This window comes from Cyprinodon tularosa, unplaced genomic scaffold (genome assembly GCF_016077235.1).
Source record: "Cyprinodon tularosa strain WSP-4 unplaced genomic scaffold, ASM1607723v1 ctg223, whole genome shotgun sequence".
Lineage (NCBI taxonomy): Eukaryota > Metazoa > Chordata > Actinopteri > Cyprinodontiformes > Cyprinodontidae > Cyprinodon > Cyprinodon tularosa.
The window spans coordinates 1,581,755-1,604,370 of NW_024038833.1; the positions used below are offsets into that span (position 1 = coordinate 1,581,755).

The 22,616-nt window shown below is 37.4% G+C and overlaps 1 protein-coding gene across 6 annotated transcripts in view; it reads right to left on the reverse strand.

Annotated features, from left to right (window-relative positions):
- The window catches only part of LOC119784310 (cyclin-dependent kinase 17-like), a 61,565-nt gene that overhangs the window by 12,577 nt on the left and 26,372 nt on the right, over positions 1–22,616 (reverse strand). For 5 of the 6 annotated variants that reach the window (XM_038286292.1, XM_038286290.1, XM_038286291.1 and 2 more), the window contains 2 exons: positions 9,972–10,105; positions 5,278–5,403 (listed from right to left, as the gene is read on the reverse strand). In XM_038286292.1, coding sequence (XP_038142220.1) covers positions 5,278–5,403; positions 9,972–10,105 — 260 coding nt within the window. Of the gene's footprint in view, positions 1–5,277; positions 5,404–9,971; positions 10,106–16,134; positions 17,335–22,616 lie in introns of those variants that run through there. The other variant, XM_038286293.1, reaches the window with a different exon arrangement.

A 22,616-nucleotide genomic window follows, 5' to 3' on the forward strand; every position in this document is an offset into this window, starting at 1 on the left:
AAAAGGGCAGGGTGCTTATATGTTGTTTACAAGAAACATTTGCAACAATTTAGCATCCAAATTATTGAATTGTAAAACTTCCACTGTCTGCACTGGAACACTCTCTGGAGCACTTTTTGACTTTAATCTCACTCACAAAAATAAAATTCATCCAGTTTTGTTATGCAAAGGTTTCAAATCTGTCATTGTTAACAGAGCTGCAGCTCACTGATCATATTTATCTATATATATTTAAGAACACAATTTCTGTTTCATATTGGAAGGCCTTGCATTCTCTAACTAATCAGATGCAAGCGGACATGTCATTTTATTAAATGACAATAATTACGGCCTTTGTTTATAACTTCTTTAGAACAGTTCCTCTCCACAAACAACCCTGATATCTTAAATGGGCACTTTATGTTTGGCTTTAAAGAGCTCTATAGAGGTCCACTGGGTATTTTTCCATCTAAGTAAACTCTGGATTAATTCTGTCGTTAGTTAATATCCAACAGGTTCAGCTGTCACTGTATGTCACCACTGGGTTGGCAGAGCATGAATTATTAATGGACAGATTTACATCAAGCTGTGACAGCCACAAGCCTGTCAAGGTGTATCCTTCTGTCCCTGGCTCTTGTTTATTTGTCTCAGTCATACACATTTAAACCATGTTTTTAACTTTCTGTGCAACAAACACCTCTATTCCATCATAGTGTCCATTTGAATGATGGGTCAGTTTATGCACTTGCACCTATATCTGCTGCCTGACTTAGCCAATGATACCATGTCATCTCTTTAAAGGGGAATGTTAACATTTTAGCAACTTCAGAAACGTTAATACCACTACTGACTGTTTAACTAATAGTAGAATATGATACGACTTTTTGGTAAATATATTGGCATCCATCCCCTTAAGTGTTAAAAGTCAAAACGACCATGCAAACTCAGCAAACTCTCTCCTCTGATGCTTACAGCCTTTCTAAGAGCACTGATGGGCAGGGCTGCGAGATCTTTGGTGGTAATGTCATTTGTTTCCAGTATGAGCATCTGCTGCTACATTAGCTTGTAAAGTCCATAATATTTGGAATATGTCAGCCAAAAATCATTGCATTCCAAACAGTCCTGTTGTGGTATGACTATTCCAGACGCTGATACTGCCTTCGTTGTTCAGTGAGCCTGAGGATGATGCTCAATCTTTGCAAGTTTATATGCAAGGAGTTTAATCATTCTTTAAAATTCCAATATTAATATTTTTTGACAAAGTCTAATTCCTGAGTTTATCATTGCAGAAAGCAAGGTCCATAAACACATGAACAGCTCAGGTTGGTGAGGAAGTACTTGGTTGGTCTGCACCAAGTCCAGATCTCAACTTGAGATCTTGTCGATAAATCCCAGAGAGGATGTGGAACCAGCCCTAGAACAGTGTCTGGCCAAACAAATGCACATAAACACATTCCTAAACCCCATGGAAAAGTTTAATAGAAGAGCTGAAGCTGCTTATAGGTGAAACAGGTCCCTAGAGATCCCTAGAGATCATGGGAGAAATGTTAGTCAAGTTCCAACATGTGTGCAGCGACAATCAAATAATACAAATAACAACAGCATAGTGCATCTGCCATACTAAAGAAAACAAAAAACAGGGCTAAAGTAAAACATGGTCATGTCACATGAGCTGCAATACAGGGGAAATTGACTGTTTTTATAACAGTTGAAAGCTCTAGATTAGTCTATAATTTAACTATAATAAAGTCAAAATTTAAAGGCACCTATTCTAAAGCTACTCAGATCAGTACTGAAGAGAAGTAAAAAAACATCCAGACATTCCTAAAAGCTGACAATACTCCACTCAGACACACAGAATCTTGTTTCTCTGCATAAAAACAGGTGATTTTTTACTTCTTGAAGATGAAAATGACACAAAGAAAAAAATGCTGCTCCATTCCTCCAATTCAATGACAGCAGCTGTCTGAAACCATGCTTAAAGCTGTCCTGCCATTATGGCTAAGAGTTATTTTTGTGAGAAAAGTGCAAAGAATCAACATCATCACCACATTTCCTTGGTCTACACTATTCCAACTATACTTTTAGCTGTGATAGAATCAATACTAACATCTAAGCAATGCAGCATGCACTTTGTCTGCTTCAGGTATCTCTAAAACTATAAAAGACTAAACCTCTTTGCATCAAGCCTACTTTCGGAAAATGGTCTGCCCTCCAAGTACCTAATGCTTTGTGAACTTGCAAGCAGTATGCGAGTGAGAGAGCAAGTGTGTGCGTGCTTGCATATGCTTTCGATGGCAACGGGTTCATTTCTTTCTCAACGCTTCAGTGAGCTTACTCAGCAGAACTAGGTCAGAACAAGTTTTAGAGACAAAATTAAAGTAACAGGACAATATGAGCGTGGTTTTTGCATGACTCTGTGCAGGGACAGCTTAGACTGATGTATAGATGAACCTCAAGCATGAAATGCAAGCGTTGAAATGTCTGCAGCTTTGAGTATAACATGGACTGAGAAGAGAACTCTTCAGCAACATTTCATTTGCAACTATGGCTCTTTTATCTGCCGCTTGTGAGAAAGCTTAATGCTGTGAGAGATTTAGTGTGTTTGAGTGGGAGAAAGAAAATGACAGCTCCTGTATCTGCAAAGAGAAGTGGAGGATGGCAATGAGAGGTGGGAGTAGAGAAAAACTAAATCCCTTTTATTAACACGTCGTATCCAGGTCCCAGAAGTATTAGCAACATGTTGAATTATCATTCTTATTCATGCTATCCCCTGATATCACAGAACATTTTCTGAAATAAAACAAAAAACTTTAAAATCCAAGATAAGTTTATTTTTTTTTATCAGCTGAATGAGAAAAAGTTCAGACTGTTTACAAAACAAAATAAAAATATCAGGAATCAAATTATGGAGCTGTTCATACTGCACAGATAAAAAAAACTAACAAAAAAGGATTATATAGATATCTTCATTCTAAAATTATATTTTTCATTTTAGTTTTGAGTATTTATTTATTGGGGAAAATTTTCAAGGAAGAAAGAAGTGGGCTTTTTTTCAAAGATTACTATACATCTACCAGATAAGAGCTTCTCTCAACTACCAAACTTTAAAGTCAGTAAAAAAATTAAAACAACTATAACTGTAGGAAAAAAAATTATAACTAAGCACAATATGATGGCAAGGGAGGTAAAAAAAAACCATCTCTAAAGCTCACAGAGGAACGGCATCTTGAGCTGTCCTTAAATCTCCTTAACAACAGTTGGGACTTTCTCTACATGCCAGCATGCTGTGTTAGAGGCACGTCTGTTCTGTCCTATCGTCACACACATAAACATGGAGTTTGCCCAACTTTAATGTGCCTGCTTTGGCCACATGGGACTAGCAATGAGCCATTCAGTGCCAATCAAGGTGAGTCTGACTTGAAAAAAAGGAATAGATATGTTAAAATGCCCCTTGTGACACACTGGCAAATATTACTGATGATCTATGAAACCATATATTGATGACATTGAGAATATAGAAACATTTTTACAGCGCATGGCAAATTGGATTCATTAGATGCTGACTACATTTATATTAAAGTGCATTGCCTTCTACCAGAAAACTGAAAACAGTGTCATAATCTGGCACTTTAGTCCAATATAAAAAACAGAGGCAAAAAATTAATGAAAAGTTAATCAGAATTCAATATGCTAAAGCCATCTCTTTTGTCAGAAAAATAATCACTTCTAAATGAGGAAACTTTTAATGGTGTTGAATAAAAGCACTAAAACTAAAAGTAGCATTTTTCTAACTTTCTTCAGTATGGGCTCATCTAGAGCAATAACACAATGCTTTACTTTTCACACATCCTTACTTGTTGCAATAACAGTGTTAGTGTGCATTGAAATGAAACACTAAGTTATCTCTCAGCACTATCCAACACTGAATCTCACCAACCTGCTTTGAATTATTGATTATCTGGGGGCAACAGCAACGACCGAAAACTGATACCAACCAAATTCACTTGCATTACACAGGAGAAGGATCGGTGATCAAAATACAAGGTTTCAACTAAGGGGATCGGTTATGTCACACCAGATCTGGTTACGGTAACAGACGAGAACATCAACAGCCCAAAGACAATTACGTTAATACTTCATACAGAATAGGAAATGTGTATGTATATATATATATATATATGTGTGTGTAAAAAAAGATTCTAGTTGTACCAAGAAATTGCACAAATCAGTAGCTGGTCTAAGACTTTTCTGCGGCTCCATCGTTATTATTTCCTTTTCATGCCTTTTCTGTATTGCTCCTTCTTATCTAAGCTGAGAGTGAAATCCTGTTCAGGAAAGGAGCTGCTGCAGATGACTCTGACACTGCTGCTGAATTATTGATTGATCTATTACATCACATACATTTAACCCAGAGGATCCACAGCTACACACACAGGTGGATGAACCAAATGATCCTCAGCCCAAATTTTACAGGAAACTCTTGACACTATAATCTTCTAGGTCGACTTTTCACCTCCTACTGTACAGATTTGATCATTTTCCAGCAAACCTCTTCCCAACTATACTTGGAGCTGTGTAAGACTCCTGAAAAAAAAAGCTGCATCATTTAATTGCTTTAGGGAGGGAGCCAGAGACAGTGTATTAGCTATGTCAAATAATTACAGCAAATATGATCGGTGAGGTTAAATCTTCTCAAATTTCAAGCCATTTAGTAATATGGTTTGAAGATACAGTAGGAAGCAAACCAAGGTGGATATAAAAGGCAGCTAATATGCAGCGAACAGGATGAGTGAAACACAGAGCAGCGAGGAAGGGAGACCTGAAAATGGGAGAAACTAAATCCAACACAAAAGCAAGATGAGTACTAAAGGGATAAGATGGAATAATAGAATATTTTGCATATGAATAATATTTTTTTCATTCTTCCCATCATCCTTTGATTTGTGCATCCAGCAGTGCACCCCTCCCATCTCCAGCAACCCTCCCCTGTCCTGGATACATAATGCAGAAAATCTCATTTATCCCCCTGCTGAGGCATTGTACATCCTGTAGCATAACTCAGTATGTGTTTGAAACAGCCGTTTGTCTCTCTGTGGTTAGAATGTAATGTAATAATATCAGTCAACCGTTACAGTTGCTTGTTAAGCAAATAATATTTTATCTAACCAACACAGGATCAAATATAGGACGTTAAGAACTGACCAACGGCATGTGCAAAGATTGCAGTTACAGAAAAAAACAGCTTATTTAATTATGAAAATAGATGAAAATATATCCAACTGCGCATTAACTGACCAGCGATGCGCGTCGAAGTCTGCGGCTCATGGGTTTGTCAAAGGGCGGGCTGTTCATGGCAAACTTCTCCAAGTAGCCCTCTGGCAGTCTGATATCAGCAGGGAGAGACAACCGCTTGTTTATGTCCTGAGAGAGGAATATACAAAAAGAGAGAGAGAAAAAAATGACTTCTAAATAATTTATATCTTTAGACTGACAACTATCTTTACTTACTTAAGATATAATTAAAAATTTAAACCATAAATATGAACGTTTTTAAATTCTGAAACATTTTTTGAGGCTACTTAAAATAAATGTATAATATTCAAATATAAATACTAAATTCAAATTTAAAAATGACTGGATGATCACATCAAATTAACAATTTAAAAAAACACATTTTGACAAGAAATTATAAAGATTATCACAACCTACTTTTTCCAATAAGCTTTAAAACACATGCAATATAGCTCATACAAAGAATAGATGAACCCAAATAAACAAAACTCAAAAATAAAATATGAATTAGCATTTTGGATCTTTGAAAAGTTTGACCTTTTAAAGCCTAACCAGGGACTGGGCTGCAAACAGATAGGATAGCTCTTTTTTTTTTTCAATTTCAACTATAAACAGAGCTCTTATTCAAGTTTTGAATGAATAAATCATTTTTACTATTATCATAATTTCTGAAAATTATGATGTTTATAAACGTAGTTCATTTGCATTTTACAATTAGGATTTGGGAAAGGAACTAGGGGCAGGAGGAGAAAATGAGACTCAGGAGTGCCACAACTGGCGCTGCGGGTAACTGCAGCCACCAGCCAAGCCGGAAAGTTAGCACACAGAAACACAGACAGAAACAAACATATATAGCAACTATTTTACTACGACTGAGGGGCACATGCATTGTCTCATCTAAAATTCGGCCCCAAAATCGCAGTACATTATGCAGCCTACTTAAGAAAATGGAGAGATGCATGGATGGGCTCGTTGCTTTAAGTTATAACGCTTCATCAATCAACTAATTGACATGCATATGTATTCTTTCAAAGTTCCTGCAACTAGTTCCTTTAAATTATCTTAAATGTTAAAAAAAAAGGAGATTGGTCTTTCAAATGAAAAGTAAAGAAAGAAAGACAACTTAAACAATCCTGACAGAAACGTATATAAGAAGATATGAAATACATCAGAAAATAGCATAATGATGATATTTTAGGTCCACAATGGCCAAAACAATTTTATCTTAATTTAGCAAACGATTTTTAATTCTACGAAAATGTATTTCTTCTTTGAGGCACCATTAAAGCTTGCGCTATTCCAACAGAAAAAAAATACTGCAAGGGTATTGACGACCTGCAAAATGACTGGGCTGCTTAACAATCCTGCATTGTGAGCAGAAAATATTTAGTGCATAAAATATATATATATATATACACACACAGTACTAAAGGGGGAGCTTGCACTTTTTAAATGCATCAATCACCCAAAGCCTAGAAAAAAAATCTAATTTTGTAGTTAAAAAATGCAGACCTTAGATCAGGAGTCTTAATGTCCAGTCCTGCTATCTTTAAATGTGTTAGCTTCAACTTACCTGAATTAAACTGTGAGGTCATTATCTGGAGTCTCCTTACTGCTAGTTTTTAGGTTTTAGACACAGGTTTCTTGTTAAAAGATGCCATTTTTTTCATTGCATTTAATGGTGCAGAAAGCCAAAAAGTCCGATCACTGGATTCAGTTAACACTTATTTGGATTTTTTATTTTTTTAAACAACAGAAACAAACAAAAACAATGGGAAGATAATACAGGTAATACTTGATCAAACAAAAGAAAGTGAAGCAATTGTGAAGAAAATCCCCTTTTATGTTTACAAGTTTATCTTACAACCCTATATCTGATTTTTAGCATCCTTAAAAAGTTAAATTAATTTCTTTTTATTGTTCCTTAAGAAATGTGAAAGAAAAACAATCTAGATTACGTGGAATCTTCCAAACTGTTAGAATCAGGTAAGGGAAATTTTAAGGATTTTGATCCGACATCTTAGTGCAGTTTTCAATCCACTGTGCTGCTTAACAGAGAGAAATCCCTGCATTTACAGAGCCCAGGAATTTGGTAAACTGGGTCATATTTGATTATTTCAGTTGAAATAATTATAATGTAGAATATGATTGTGAGATCTCTACAGTTAATTTCTCCTTAAATGAGTTTTGACCATTTTTTGTTGATTATAAATCAGATTATTATCATCTCCCTCTTAAATAGATTTTGAGATCAGTTTACTCTTTAACAGCTGGAACAACTAGTCATTCCCCACAATAAATAGCCTCCAACTGTATATGTTACACATGTAGAACATGTTCAGCAGTGCCAATCATAATTTGTTTCCATGGCAGCAGGGGCCGACTGGCCAAGTCCCAACACCCCCACAGTTAGACCTCTTCATATGAGCATTCCAAACAATCTGCGTACATTTACATAAGAATGTTAACTAGCTTTATGCTACAGAAGTGTTTCTATGTGTTTGTAGGTAAATTAATTTAAAAGCAAAGATTTTAGTGGTGTTACAAGTTTAATCTAAGATGGCATAGTATTTACCAGGCAGAATAACAGCAGACATGGGACCATGATGGATTAGTTAATGCTAAATATTACAAGTAGGAAAATAAACAAAAACTGTGGTTGGTAATTTTTTTGAATTTCAAAAAGGATTTGCATAAATATACTGGAATAGAAAAAAAAAAAGAAAAAAAAAAGCCTTCATTCATGTTCCCGTGTTCAGGGGGTAACAATGGTCACAAGTTCACAAACGCACTGAGACTCATACCCTTTCATTCACTATTACAGATTTATTAAACGCCCCCCATCCCCACAACACACACAAAATCATACTTACAATGCAGATCAGCTCTGGTAGCTCCCTCATTGTCTTCCTCAAACGTGCTTTTCAATGCACTCATACACACATGCGCTTTCAACAATGTATATTTCTGTGACCTGATGCGTGACTGCAAACACAGTGAGAGAGAGAGAGGGAGAGCTGGCACTGTGGTGGTGTGCCATCCACATGCTTAAAAATAAGGAGGGGAAAGAGAAGCAGAAGAGCAGAGGAATGGACAGATTCCTGAGGGGGGAAAGGCAGATGGGGGGAAGGGGTGACTAAAGGGGGGGTAATAGATATTGAGAGAAAATGCTTTAATCTTTCTTTGCTTTCCCCCTCGACCATCTCCGTCATCCTTAGATCTAGAACCATCTTCGTCCGCCTGTCTTCTTTATAGCGAGAAATATTCCCACATTCATAATTACTCTGTCACCCTGGCAGGCTTTGCACCCACACTATCCCCTCCATCCTCTTCCTGCCGCTCCTCGTGGTAAACAAGCTCTAAATTAGTCCTTTCCACTGCTCACAGCAGTCACAAGCTGCCCATCCAGAGGCATTTCCAGTAATACTGCTGTGCTCAACAGTCTGAGGCTCCTTCAGGAACACCAGACTGACTGAGGCTTAAGGGCTGTGCTACATTAAAAACCAGGTTCTGGACAGAAACCTTAGATGGATGCCGTTAGTACAGGTGCAGTTTTTCTAAATGTAAGGAGAGATTTTTCCCTGATGGGAATATGCACTGACATTGGATAAAAAAAATGGTAAATTATGCTAGTTTCCTTTTAATAATTAAAAGAAACCAATGAATAAGTAATTTTGCCAAAGCCTTTGGCGTCATTGAGACACAGAAGGCGTCTTGGGACGTTGTTCTTTGTGTAGGAGCTGCAACAGTAATAAATACCAACATGAAATTCTTTGAATATCCTTCATTTTATGTGCGATAAAAAAATCAACATGGTACTTTAATAATATGGCTAAAATGGTGTAAAACCTAAGGATAAAGAAGGTTTACATTTAATAATACTGGCAATTGCCCTTCAATGAGAGAGTATGGAGTGACTCTGTGTGCATGTGAACAGATCTTGACTATCAAAAATAAACTAATAAAAAAATAAGAGTAGCATTAGTTGTTCAAATGGTGTGACTGACTGGTTAACCAAGACTGAAGTTAAATACTGTAGCATGATGATAAACAAATAAAAAGAAATCAACAAGAAACTATGCCAGAGCCTTTCCTCCCTCATATGTTTCTCCCTATCATGTCTGCTTAACATTAGATAAAACATTTATGTTTTTAACTTTAAATTTTACTACTTGATCTTTTTCTTTTTCCTTTTGTTAGTAGCACCTGGAGAGACTCACTTGTGATTCTCTCTGATTATAAATATTACCATTACTACAGTATAATTTTCTATGACTATTATCATTATTATCTCTGACTCCAAGGCCTTGGATTTCATCTTTTCTTTTACAGCCACTCTGAAACTGATGGTAGCACACAATTTTCTAATTTACATAAGCTGTTCCAAATTTACATAAGCTGCAATGTTTTGGGGGGTTGTTTTTGGTTTGTTTTTTCAACACAAGCAATCTAGTGCTCCTTATCTAGAATATTTTAAGATCAGAACAGTTTACAGTCATAATAAAAACGAGTTGCAGTTTCCCTCAGCCATTTTTATTAGACCAGCTATTGGTACAGATTTTACTTCCTCAATTGTAACTTTGCAGCTATTTTTGTTGTCACCTTCAAAAATCTACATTTTGATACAATGCAAAAACTAAAAATAAGTAAAATGTATTAAAATAAGTGTGCTTTCTGTGTGTCAGAGCTTCCTCTACCTCATTAGATATGCGCCGATGGTGATTGTTCCTCATACGGACCCTCACTGGACTCTGAACCTCATCGGAAGACGTCCCGGATGCTTGATCACTTTCCCCATCCGAACCCATCTTCGCATTTTCATGGACGATTCCTGCAATACACAAACAAATTAAAGAATTATTCTTTGACACAGAAACAGATCTAAAAGGCTCAAAAGTCTATCTATTGGTTTATTAAAACATGCCATTATCCACCATCATAATGGGCATCATAATGGTGCTTTGAAATAGATAGTTTTTCATAGATTTTTTTTTCTTTTATATATATATTTTGTCATAGCGCAAATACAAACCTTGATGAATGTATAGAAAACCTGTTAGAGGCTATACAAAAGCTTAAGTGGAAGCTCCTACAAGAAGATGACGGTAAACATACAACCAGAGATAAAACAGAAGGAATTAGATAAAAAGCCCTTCCAATGTATTAGACTTAACCAGCCAATGTCCAAACCCAAATCTTATAAATCGTTTGTTGAAAGACCCTTAATAAAGAATTATAGACACATTTCAACAAAGTTCAACCTCTAATATACATAGCTGGCCGTGACATATATCAAAAGAATTCTAGCTTTAAATAAAGCAACCCGGGTTTATTAAAAATTGACTCAGTAGGGATGAATATTTCTTTCCTTATACTAAAATAAAATCACATTAAATCACATTAAATTCTAAATGAAATACTTTACGGTTGAAACCATAAGTTCCTTGCATATGTATACTTTAACAAGGCTCTGTAGAACACCGTCCTTCTTAGATTTTATTCCCTGTCTGATGGCCGCCAAAGGCAGTTCTCCAAATGATTGATTGTGCCACCAGTAATAGTAAGGGGTGTAAGCCAAGTGTGTATAAAATGCCACTCATAACATACGGAGGTCAGAGATCAATGCAAGTGCATAGAACGGGAGGTTTCCCCATCTCTGCTCTCCACCCCCAACACCTTCATTTGGCCTAGAATCCATCTGATTAATGAGTCATGGTGCAGCTGACAGGACTGCCTCCACCATGTTGGTTTGTTTGTGAGGAGAAACGTGGGGGAAGGGACAAAAGGGTCCCGGCTCTCTGTAAGAGCGCCTTGGTCATGCACTGGCCCGTACGGTATCTTCACTGTGTTTATTCAAAGAAGACAGAACTTATTCAAGGAAAGGAAAACATTTTAAAATAATCTGACATTAACTACTGCTTTTATCCTTGCAACAGCCAGACAGCTGCTAAGATATGACATAGGGACAGAGATTAGGAAGCTAGAAAGAGAATGAACTTGGAGGCAATAAGCAATAATGAGGAAAGAAAAGTAACTTCCTTGACTTTCTGTGACACCTCAACCATGGGATATAAAAACTCTTGGCTAGAAAAGTAAAGCTATTTGTTTTAGTATGTTAGGCTGTCAGCTGCAGACTGGCTAAAGCTTATTCTAGGTTATTCTTTTGTATCTATTCCTGTAATAAGGTTATAAAAAATACAGGTGCTGGTCATAAAATTAGAATATCATGAAAAAGTAGATTGATTTCAGTAATTCCATTTAAAAAGTGAAACTTGTATATTATATTCATACATTACATACAAACTCATATATTTCAGATGTTTATTTTGTTTAATTTTGATGATTACAAATGACAACAAATGAAAATCTCAAATTCATCATATCAGAAAATTAGAATATTACTGAAGACCAATAAAAACAAAGGATTTATAGAAATGTTGGCCAACTGAAAAGTATGAACATGAAAAGTATGAGCATGTACAGCACTCAGTATTTAGTTGGGCCTCCTTTGGCCTGTATTACTGCAGCAATGCGGCGTGGCATGGAGTCGATCAGTCTGTGGCACTGCTCAGGTGTTATGATAGCCCAGGTTGCTCTAATAGTGGCTTTTAGCTCTTCTGAATTGTTGGGTCTGGTGTATTGCATCTTCTTCTTCACAATACCCCATAGATTTTCTATGGGGTTAAGGTCAGGAGAGTTTGCTGGCCAATTAAGAACAGGGATACCATGGTCCTTCAACCAGGTACTGGTAGCTTTGGCACAGTGTGCAGGTGCCAAGTCCTGTTGGAAAATGAAATCTGCATCTCCAAAAAGTTGGTCAGCTGCAGGAAGCATGAAGTGCTCTAAAACTTCCTGGTATGTGGCTGCGTTGACCCTGGACCTCAGAAAACACAATGGACCAACACCAGCAGATGACATGGCACCCCAAGCCATCACTGACTGTGGAAACTTTACACTGGACTTCAAGCAACGTGGATGAAGTGCCTCTCTTCTTTTCCTCCAGACTCTGGGACCTTGATTTCCAAAGGAAATGCAAAATTTACTTTCATCAGAGAACATGACTTTGGACCACTCACCAGCAGTCCAGTCCTGTTTCTCTTTAGCCCAGGCAAGACGCTTCTGACGCTGTCTGTGGTTCAAGAGTGGCTTGACACAAGGAATGCGACAGCAGAAACCCATGTCTTTCATACGTCTGTGTGTGGTGGTTCTTGAAGCACTCACTCCAGCTGCAGTCCACTCTTTGTGAATCTCCCCCACATTTTTGAATGGGTTTTGTTTCACAATCCTCTCCAGGGTGTGGTTATCTCTCTTGCTTGTACACTTTTTTCGACCACATCTTTTCCTTCCCTTCGCCTCTCTATTAATGTGCTTGGACACTGAGCTCTGTGAACAGCCAGCCTCTTTAGCGATGACCTTTTGTGTCTTGCCCTCCTTGTGCAAGGTGTCGATGGTCGTCTTTTGGACAACTGTCAAGTCAGCAGTCTTCCCCATGATTGTGTAGCCTATAGAACTAGACTGAAAGACCATTTAAAGGCTTTTGCAGGTGGTTTGAGTTAATTAGCTGATTAGAGTGTGGCACCAGGGGCCATCAATTTTGAACCTTTTCACAATATTCTAATTTTCTGATATGATGAATTTGAGATTTTCATTTGTTGTCATTTGTAATCATCAAAATTAAACAAAATAAACATCTGAAATATATGAGTTTGTATGTAATGTATGAATATAATATACAAGTTTCACTTTTTAAATGGAATTACTGAAATCAATCTACTTTTTCATGATATTCTAATTTTATGACCAGCACCTGTACAAGCTGCATACTTTTTCTTAAGAGAACAAAAAGAAATGCAACAAATAAACAAAATCTTTTCATTTAAAGCACCATGAAACTAAACGCAGCAATAAACACTTTACTCTAGTTATTTAGCAAACTAATCTTTACTCGTCGTTTCTATTTCAGGTATTTCTACTTCAGAAACGACCCCTCTTTAAAGTTAGACTGTCTTCGAATATAGCAATATTTTCTAAATTTTAGAATGAATTAAATAGGAGCAATCACATAAGGGATAATGGAAATGTGTTATCCAATACTCTGATGAAATTAAAAGCAGCCCTTCATACCATTCATATGTTAAAGAGCTGGGGTGGTGGATGGGAGGTTGCTCTGCCTCTTTAAATCTGTCCAAGCCATCAAATTTCCGTGTTCTGTTCATTACAGATGTTCTCATGGGCATCGACTTGTTTCTAGCGTTAAAGTAAACCAAAGTTTTAAAAATTGTTTCCAAACGCAAACATTTTTTTTTCTTCCCCCAGAGTAGCAGTCCTGCAGTAAAAACTGAAACAAACTTGCCTGCTGTACCATCAAATGCATAGTACCATATTCCATTGTGCCCTTGGTAAAATAGGGAGAAATAATGTAAAATATGCTTGCTTGCTCTGTCTGACACAATAATTTTTTTTCTGCATGATAGATTGTCCCAGAAATTATCTCAATAAACAATATAATTGTCATTTGGTCTGAATCTAAAATGCTCCCACACTGCAGCTGTCGCATTCAGCTTTGAAACCAATAACATCTTTGAATCTTTCAAACCTCCACAAGCATTTCTCTGGCTTGATACTCTTTTAGTCACAAGTTTTTCATGCTACACTCGTCACCCTAAGGAAAAGACAAAGGGAGGGGGATTCAAGTCTGATCTACTGGAATGGAATATTTTGTCATCTGGGCTCTTTACTAGAGAGAGACGCAAGGAAAGCAGAAAAGCATCCAAATATTCATTATTTAGCCTATTTAAATTGATCATACAATTAATATTTTAATCAGGATATTTTGTATATATTTTTTGGTGACAGGTAATCAGTAGGCCTTAATATATCACTTATTTGAAAAGAAATGGTCAGTAAGGTTGGGCTGCATGACTGATGAAGCATAAAAACTGGCCAATTAGTAAAGATCAACTTTTTAGGCCATTAAAATATAATAATCATAGGAAAATTAGAAAGAAAAAAAATCATACTGTTATCAACTTATTTAGTTGATTTGGATCTAAAACACTTCTAAGTGATACTAATTCTATTTATTGGTTTATATCTTCCTCCACTTTGTGGACTGGTAAAAAAAATGCAAAGTTAAACGCAACAGTTTTGCGTTGAAAGGAGATTTCAAAGCGAGAATGACTAAAAATACGCACTCATCATACTTAATCATGCTTAAAATTATTTCTGCTATAGCCAACTTCATACAGCTTTAAATATAGTTTATAAAACAAAAACATGTGTTATGTTGTAGTTATCTACCAACAGTAGTAATAGTAGTAGTCTTGTTTTACATAAAAATAAAAGTAAGTAAATTTGCACATTTTTATTGAAAGACTTTGAGACTGTTTTTCCTCAAGATCCTTGAAAGGTCGGTCTTACAAAGTTCAATCTCTAATACAACAAAAACTTTTCAAATGTTGAACAAACAAAAAATAGTAGAGACCTAATTATACAAGTAAAACACGTACTTTACTGGCATCAGATGAATTTTATCTGATCCAATAAACTAATTTTAGTTTTAGCTGAACAATGTTATAGCATTGAAAAGGTTAATAAGTTGACCAAATAAGCATGTGATGATTTATAGTATATTAGCCAATATGCAGATTAATGTTTGTTCAAAAGCTTAATTATTGTTGACACTTCTGTTGTAAGAATACAGGTTAGGTTCTGTGAAGAGCCGATTGTCACATAATAAAGAATTAACTTTCACAATCCAGTTGGTGAAATCTTATACCTGAGGTAACAGAGTTACCAGAGTGACAGGAAACTGATCCTGCATAGCTACAAATGAACAGAAGCGGACACAACTTCACAAGGCTGTGACAGCTGAGTATCCAGGTACTACAGTATCACAAAGAGAGCCTTTTTTTTACTTGAAAGGCCCTGATCCTGCTTGGTTGCATAAACAGTTAAGCAGATGAGGGTAAATGAGATCAACATTTCGTAGGAGGAATTTTCGATCAAAATGCAAAACAACCCAACAATCAGCATAGGTCGTTTTAGGTTCTTTACAAAGCACACATGTCCTCCTCTAACTCTTCTAGTCCCATGAAAACGGCATCCTAACATCTTTTGCAGCCTCTTCTGTTCCAGTTCCTCAGAAGACAAAGAGCAGACAGTAAATGTCACAAGTTACCGCTGCGTCCCTGCATGGAGCAGGGTTGGCCTAGTTAGAGTTGCTGACTCCCTGCTAGAAGACTTGAAGCTGGCTGCTTTTAGGGCTACCTCAGAAATGTCACCAAGGGTTTAAGGAAGCTGGAATCATAACCAGCAGACAAAAAGAGAATATGTGAAGACAAGCCTCAAACTTTGAATTAAATCTAAGATTTACTAACACCAATACAAATGTTTGATCTTCTTTGATGTGCCCCACTGAAACAGATCTGTTTTTCTCTGTGTCGACAATAAAAACTTAAATTTCAAAGGAAAAGTGCTTCTTATTTAAGGAATTAAGGGTACTAGTGACTACAATGTTAATCTGTAAACCATTTCTTCTGTAATCCATATTGCAAATGAATCAAACAGTAATAACATTGAGAAACCAACTGCCTTTATTACATTCTTTGAAACTTAATTGTTTTATTTTCAATTTTATTTCCCCAGCAGTAAAACTAGCACAACGTTTGCCAGTGTTGGTACGGCTAGAAGTAATCTACTCATTTGGCTGGCAGAAAGGCAATCATTTACTTATACGTCACAACCAACATTTGCCTGTATTTCAGAGATTTACACAGCTTAACTACAATCTAAGATATATTGTCTGGGACTGAGTGAAATGAAGTCTCGGATGCAGATGAACTTCTGGGTGAAACTTACCGATCCGATTTCCCGGTGGCCGGCATGCATCCAACATTCGTAGCATACGGAAAGGTGACAGCTTCAGTGGGCCTTCTCTCTCCCCCATTCTCATCCCCTCTCCCATTTTAGACTCTCCCGTCTTAGGGTCTCCCCCCCTTGGATCAGGCCCAAAGCACCCTTGAGGATTATCTGACATTTCCGTTTTTGAAGACTCACACCTCTAACATTCGGAAATATCTATAAATGTTCAGAAATTAATTTAGCAGGAAATCTAAATGCAGATTTTCTCAAAAAACTGAGGTCATTTGTAAGAGTTTTCCAGTCCATAGATCCAGGTAGAAGCCTTGTTTAAAAGCCTGTAGGTGATTAAAGGTCCAAGTTTTCCCATCTGACAAAAACTGAATCCAGAGTATCAGCACAGCAGCTCCAAACAGAGGTGAACGGGTCTACAATTGTTAGGCTGGTGCATGCACACCAATCACAGCAACAACTCCTTCAGCTGCAACTCCACTTCAGCTCTCTCTCTCTTTCAGGGTGTTTTACTGTAGATTCACACTTGCTTCATCTCTCTTCCTTTCCGTCTTCTTTCTCTCTGCAGTCTCACTGCTCCTGCTGACTAAGGAAGGTCAAACAGTGTACAGGTAGGCAAAATGCTGCAGATATTGCCTAATGCACGAGAACTCTCAGAATAACAGTTCTTCTGTCTTCATTTGACACAAGCACGTACACACATCCGTCACAAGATTCATAACATAGTTGTCCAGCTCCTCCCAGGGAAGAAAGCAGTTTTAACAGTCACATACCCTACTATCTGACCTCATCGACTAACAAATCCTCTCTTCTACTATAATTCTAGAGCTTCTCTTCCCCTCTACCTTGTTACTGGTTTCCCGTGCAGTCCGGATTCCTCTTTACCAAATGTGTGTCTCCCATTTTTTCAGACGTTTTCTCTCTTGTCCTCTGCGGTCCAGTTGTTTTTCGCACACCACTCTATCCAGGCTGTTATGCTGCCTTCTCCCTTCCACTTCCCACTCTCGATCACTCCCTTCTAGCTTGTGGCACTCCTATCAGTGCTTCAGTCGTCTCGATACCTCCCTTCACCTTGCCATTACTCCCCTCCCTCTCATGTGACAGCAGTCGGTTTCTCTCCGCCTCTTCTTGTTACCATCTCTCTCTCTTTCTCGCAATCAGATCAGGAGATGCGATTAAAGATCGGAGCTGTGCTTCAAGGCATGAGCTGATGACAACATATTCTGCAGGATCAGCCTCTTTTCGACCTCGTTCCGTTTCCTTTCCTCACTGTTCAGTGGCTCTCTGCTCTGTGGTTCCATCCTATCATTCTCTAAGGAGAAATGTCAGCCCTGAGGCTGTTGGATAGATGCCTCTGGCTTCCTATGTGTTCCTCCACATTTTCTCTCTGACCTTCCTCATGGGCATTACACAGTGTTGGGGCACAGCCTACCACAGATCATCTGCTTACACATCATACCTAAACATACACAAAATGTTTTCACCTTACAAAGATAAATCACATCAATTTGTGACTTAGCTGACAGACAACAGATATCTAGAGCCGAACTATAGAAACATGTAATTGAAATATTATTGCTTAAGACCAGACCCACCTTGGCAACTAAATTTTCATCAAGGGATGTCAAGGGCAGAGAGTTAAAATCTAAGCCTATTTCTATGTGTAAACCTTACAAAACATCATGTATAAGCTGTGCATATTTTATTTTATTTTTTCAATTCTTTACATTTTTTAAAATAAACTTTTGAGCTAAATAAGCAAGAAATAACTGTTTAGGACTTTTTTTTTTTTCTTTCTGCCTCCGATTACCTTTAAAAGGTGTTGGAATATGTAACCAGCTAATCTATATAGACTTGTATATTCTCCAGAATAAAGAATATACATGCTATGGCTTTTGATGATTTTAGAAAACTGACCTACATGGCAGAAGCATCAACAGGAGCAATGCATGCATGTATCATAAATGTTTTACTGATTAAAAAACTCCAACAAATAAAGCTATAAACCTTTAAACAGTCATTCCTACATGAAGGCTTGACCTTCACTATTTCTATACTTTGAGTGCTTTGAAATAGATGCCGGACAGACTCTTCGATTAACCACAATTTTCCACAACTTTCTAGGTTCCAAACAACCAATATCTCTGGTGCAACAAAGTAAAGGCTTCCTAATGCTCCCTAACTTTTAACTCTCTAATTAGGAATGGCACATTTAATTAAACTGATAACATTCTACTAATCTAAAATTGCCTTATTGAAAAATGACTATACCTCCATAAAACAAACTGTTAGATAATGCAGAAGTGTTTGATAAAACATTGTTTTGAAGGAAGTCTTATTTTCCAGTGTGTATATTTGCAGGGTATTGGGGTAACTGATAATTCAGCAGATGTTAACTTCTCTGTTTTGGGAGAAGACACTCAAAGGACTGCTTCACACCAGTGAAAACGATCTTCCTAAACTTTGCAGCTGTGTAACGGAGTCTTAGAAAGGCAGACATTAAAGGCAGGTGTGATCTGCCCCTTTTGGTGCAGAGAGCTCCTATAATAATAAGTGTTGATGACTAAATCCTCATGGGTGCCAGGTAACTAGGGGTAAGCTCCTCTTCTTTACAATGTTATGCAGATGTCTCTGTAGCCTCTCCTTGGATGATATCTCCTTAGTAAAACAGAGGATAAGACCTTAAAGAACTATCCAGACAAAGGGAGACGTCTTAGAAGGATACTGCATCCTAATGTCAACAAAATAAAGTCATAAAAGTCCATCTTTCCACAAGCTGCTGGGAAATAAAGCCGCACATCCTCCTTCAGGTTGGCTTTCAAGCTGTCTTGTTAACTTAAACTAAGAAAACATGTTCATGCAGAGGCTCACACACCCTACTTGTCAATAACAGCCCTAATATTATCCATGCACAGCTATACTTTGTTTGTTTATTGTAAACATATGGGCAGATACCAAGTATTATTAATAATATCTTATTATGTACAGTTGTGAGGGCTAACTTAAAGTATTTGTTTAAAAATGTAAGTATTTTGGTGTAAACTTTGTCTAAAATCTATAACCTGCAATGTTTCATCAGTAATACGCCTCAATTCTAGTCCTGGTCACTTGCAGTGCACTGCAAAGCAAATGATGGTTTCTAAAGATGAACCCTTTAGCCTCAGGCTTCATAAAACATCAAGGACAAAAAGCTCGCCACTCAGCTCTTCAGCCACCACTGTTTCCCAAGTTGCTTTATGCTCATAGACAATGTTAGACTTGAAAGAATTTCCCCTTGAGTTGCAGCCAATCTACACAGTTTCTCCCTCTCATGCATGCATCTTTCCTCATTTCTTACTCCTAACCTCTTTAAAATATTTCTACATTCAGCTTTTCTAACATAAAACAGGTTTTTCCACATTTTCATTCTATAAATACTATAAAATACAGCCCATCTCTAGACTAATCTGAAAAAGAAAATCAAAGTGCATTTATTATCCCTGAGGAGTATGCATAAAAGAGAACCATAGACATAAGCCATGGAGGCGGGTGGGAGATTTTTAGACTCCAGTAATTGCCTCTAAACCTCTTATCTGCATCTAAGGAATCTTATTATTCAATTACTAAGACTAGAGTGCCTCCTGTAAGAGTCTAGCTCTGTTTACGCTGATCCCCAACATCCTAAACTCCCCAAAGATCACACTTTGCAAATTCGGCTTTGGAAATTACCAGCACTCATTAGCTACTTCCTTACTTAAGCCTGGAGCATGCTTAACAGTACCAACCACAAAAAGGAGTCCAACGCACTGTTCTTATCAAATCCAATCCAAGAATTTATAAGGGGAGAGCAGGGAAGCCAGAGTATGAGGGAGAGGCCTCCAGCTCTGATGTTCTATCAATGCTTTGCAGTACATCAGTGTTACTAATAATGTCTAATAAGGAGCAAAATGCAGGAAAAAAAAATATTCTTTGCATTTAATATTTCAATTTAGTGTTTCATGAACAGAGAGAGGAGAGGAAAGAGGAGACATCTGCGATATAATCAGAAATAGCAGCTTGTGACGGGTTTGAAGACGAGTCGGCAGCTTTCAGCAGAGTTGTTCTCTCTGTGAAACAGACAGGATGGCCGACTAATCCTCCACAGTGTAACTACAGATTTTCACACAAACACAAAGGCAGAGAGGCTGATGAAAACAGCAGCGTTCCTCACTGTATATGTGGGCGTTTCCCCATTTAGCAACAGATTAATACAAACCTGTCAGTTGGGCACATCCATGTAAAGAGCAACCTGTGTTTATTACCAGGAGGTTTGGGTTTTCAGCAGACCTACTGCACATAGCCATTGGAGACGCACACGTATACGAGCAACTGACCATTTTAAAATGAAGTAAATACTGTAAGAAGACATGCAAAATAATCATGTGATGGTTTGATCCATTTCCAAACATACTGTGGAAGTAATCTTTTACAATGTGTGGATAGTGTGAGCCTGCTTATCTTTACAACTTTGCTTCAGTCCAATAAACTGATAGGCCATATTGAAATTTGACTCTGACTGCAGGATGTCCGCATCATGTCCTAATCATCACTAAACTCGGAAGTTGTACCATGAGATTTTTTATTCTTTATTTTTTCAAATATATAAAAAAAAACACTCAATATTATGGATAAGAATTTCCACTCATATCTCTGTTCTTCAAACAAGACTGTGCCAGAATAGTTCAAGTTTTTACAACCCGAGCTGGGCCACTTACTTTTCATTTAGAGATCTACATTTCTTAGGGCACATTTCTAAACTATTGCATAATCTAAACTTTTTTTTATTAAATATGGCAATATTCTTAGACCAACATGGAATCGACAAAAATCAAATAATCAGGAGACGGATGGAAGGATCTTTTGTATAGAATCAGTAAAGAAAGCATGCTGTTTAGACTTTGAAATACTGATTGGAGGCAATAGGACAAGGATATGGTACGTCTTTTTCTATACTGTTTGGATATATTTATCCTAAATCTTTTCTTTTTTCAAATGTGGCATAGGGGGCATGTTAACAGTAAACAAGCTATCTAAGGCCCGTGGAGTCTGAGATGTGGCTGACTGTTTTGGGGAGATAACTGGGCTTCAAACAGCCTGACCTCAGAGTGAACCTGCTGAAACAAACACTTTTGGGAAGATTAGCAGCCGTTCATAGTCTTCTCTTCTAGTCAGAGATTGTTTTCCTTGTAAAACGATGGACTAAGCATCAGTCTTATAAAATTCCCTTTTTAGATACATGATTACTGTCTCCAAGATCACTGCTGCTGTCTTCACTTCTTTGCATACAGTTAACACACCTCCAAAGCACCAGACCTAAAAACTGCCAAAACTTCTGCTTCAACACATATAATCAGATTTCTACACACTCACTAAATCATGTGATTAACACCACCTGGCTGCAACCAATCCTCTCAATTCATATAAATGCAAGACATGAAAAGCACCAGACTTTATTTTAACCATGTTCTGACATGTACAGGACAGAAATGAAAGTGATTCTGCTCTCCATTTACCTTAACTCAAACAGATATAAAGAGAATGCTTCTAAAATTAGAATTGTGAAAGTAAGAGACACAGGATGGGTTAACTATTTCCTTAATGCAGCAGGAAAAAGAGATTACATCATGGTGCTCAATTAAAGGATGCAACGTGCTCTGACTGTCGAATGGTGCACAATGAGTCAGCAAGACCAACCAGTGGGCAACACACACCCACAAAGAGTACCCCATAACATCTCAAACTACACCTTATCAAGATTTTAATAATATAGTAGCATCTATTCTAGGGTCTGAGTCACGCTCTGGGCCTTCTGGGGATCTTTTGAGCTCAGAAACAGATGTGGAGTTCAAAGTCACTCAACCAAACCAACAATCTCCGGGTTCTGGTTTATACTTGCATTTCTGCACGAGGGCTAGACTAACCATTAGTTTGCCATCCAGAGCACACAGACCTAAATCATCCTTCATGAAAGATGTCTTGATCGACTAACATTAAAATTATTTTACTCTGTCATTTTACAACCATAAACTTCAATGCATCTAATTGGAATCTTAAAGGAATAGTACACCCAAAACATGATTAGCCTTCATTTTCTACTCACCCCCATGCTGAACAACACTCTGGAGTACTTTTTTGATATCTCAAATGCATCTGGAGATCTGGGAGGCTTCTTGCTGTCTGCTGACATTCAAATAATGGAGGTCTATGGTGTCCGAGGCAGAAAGGTCCATAAAAGTCCACAAAAAAACGTGTCAATATTCCTCCATACTGCTCTTCCAATGTATTCCAAGTGTCCTGAGTGGGTAGCATCCAGAATTTACTCGAAACGAAGTCATTTAGAATGTTTTTAGAGCATAAACAGTAGTGTATAGGATTTCCTGAAAGCGCGCACATGCGCGCTCACGACGCTACGGAAGCCGGCAGACCAAACCAGATGAAAGTGCGCATTCAGC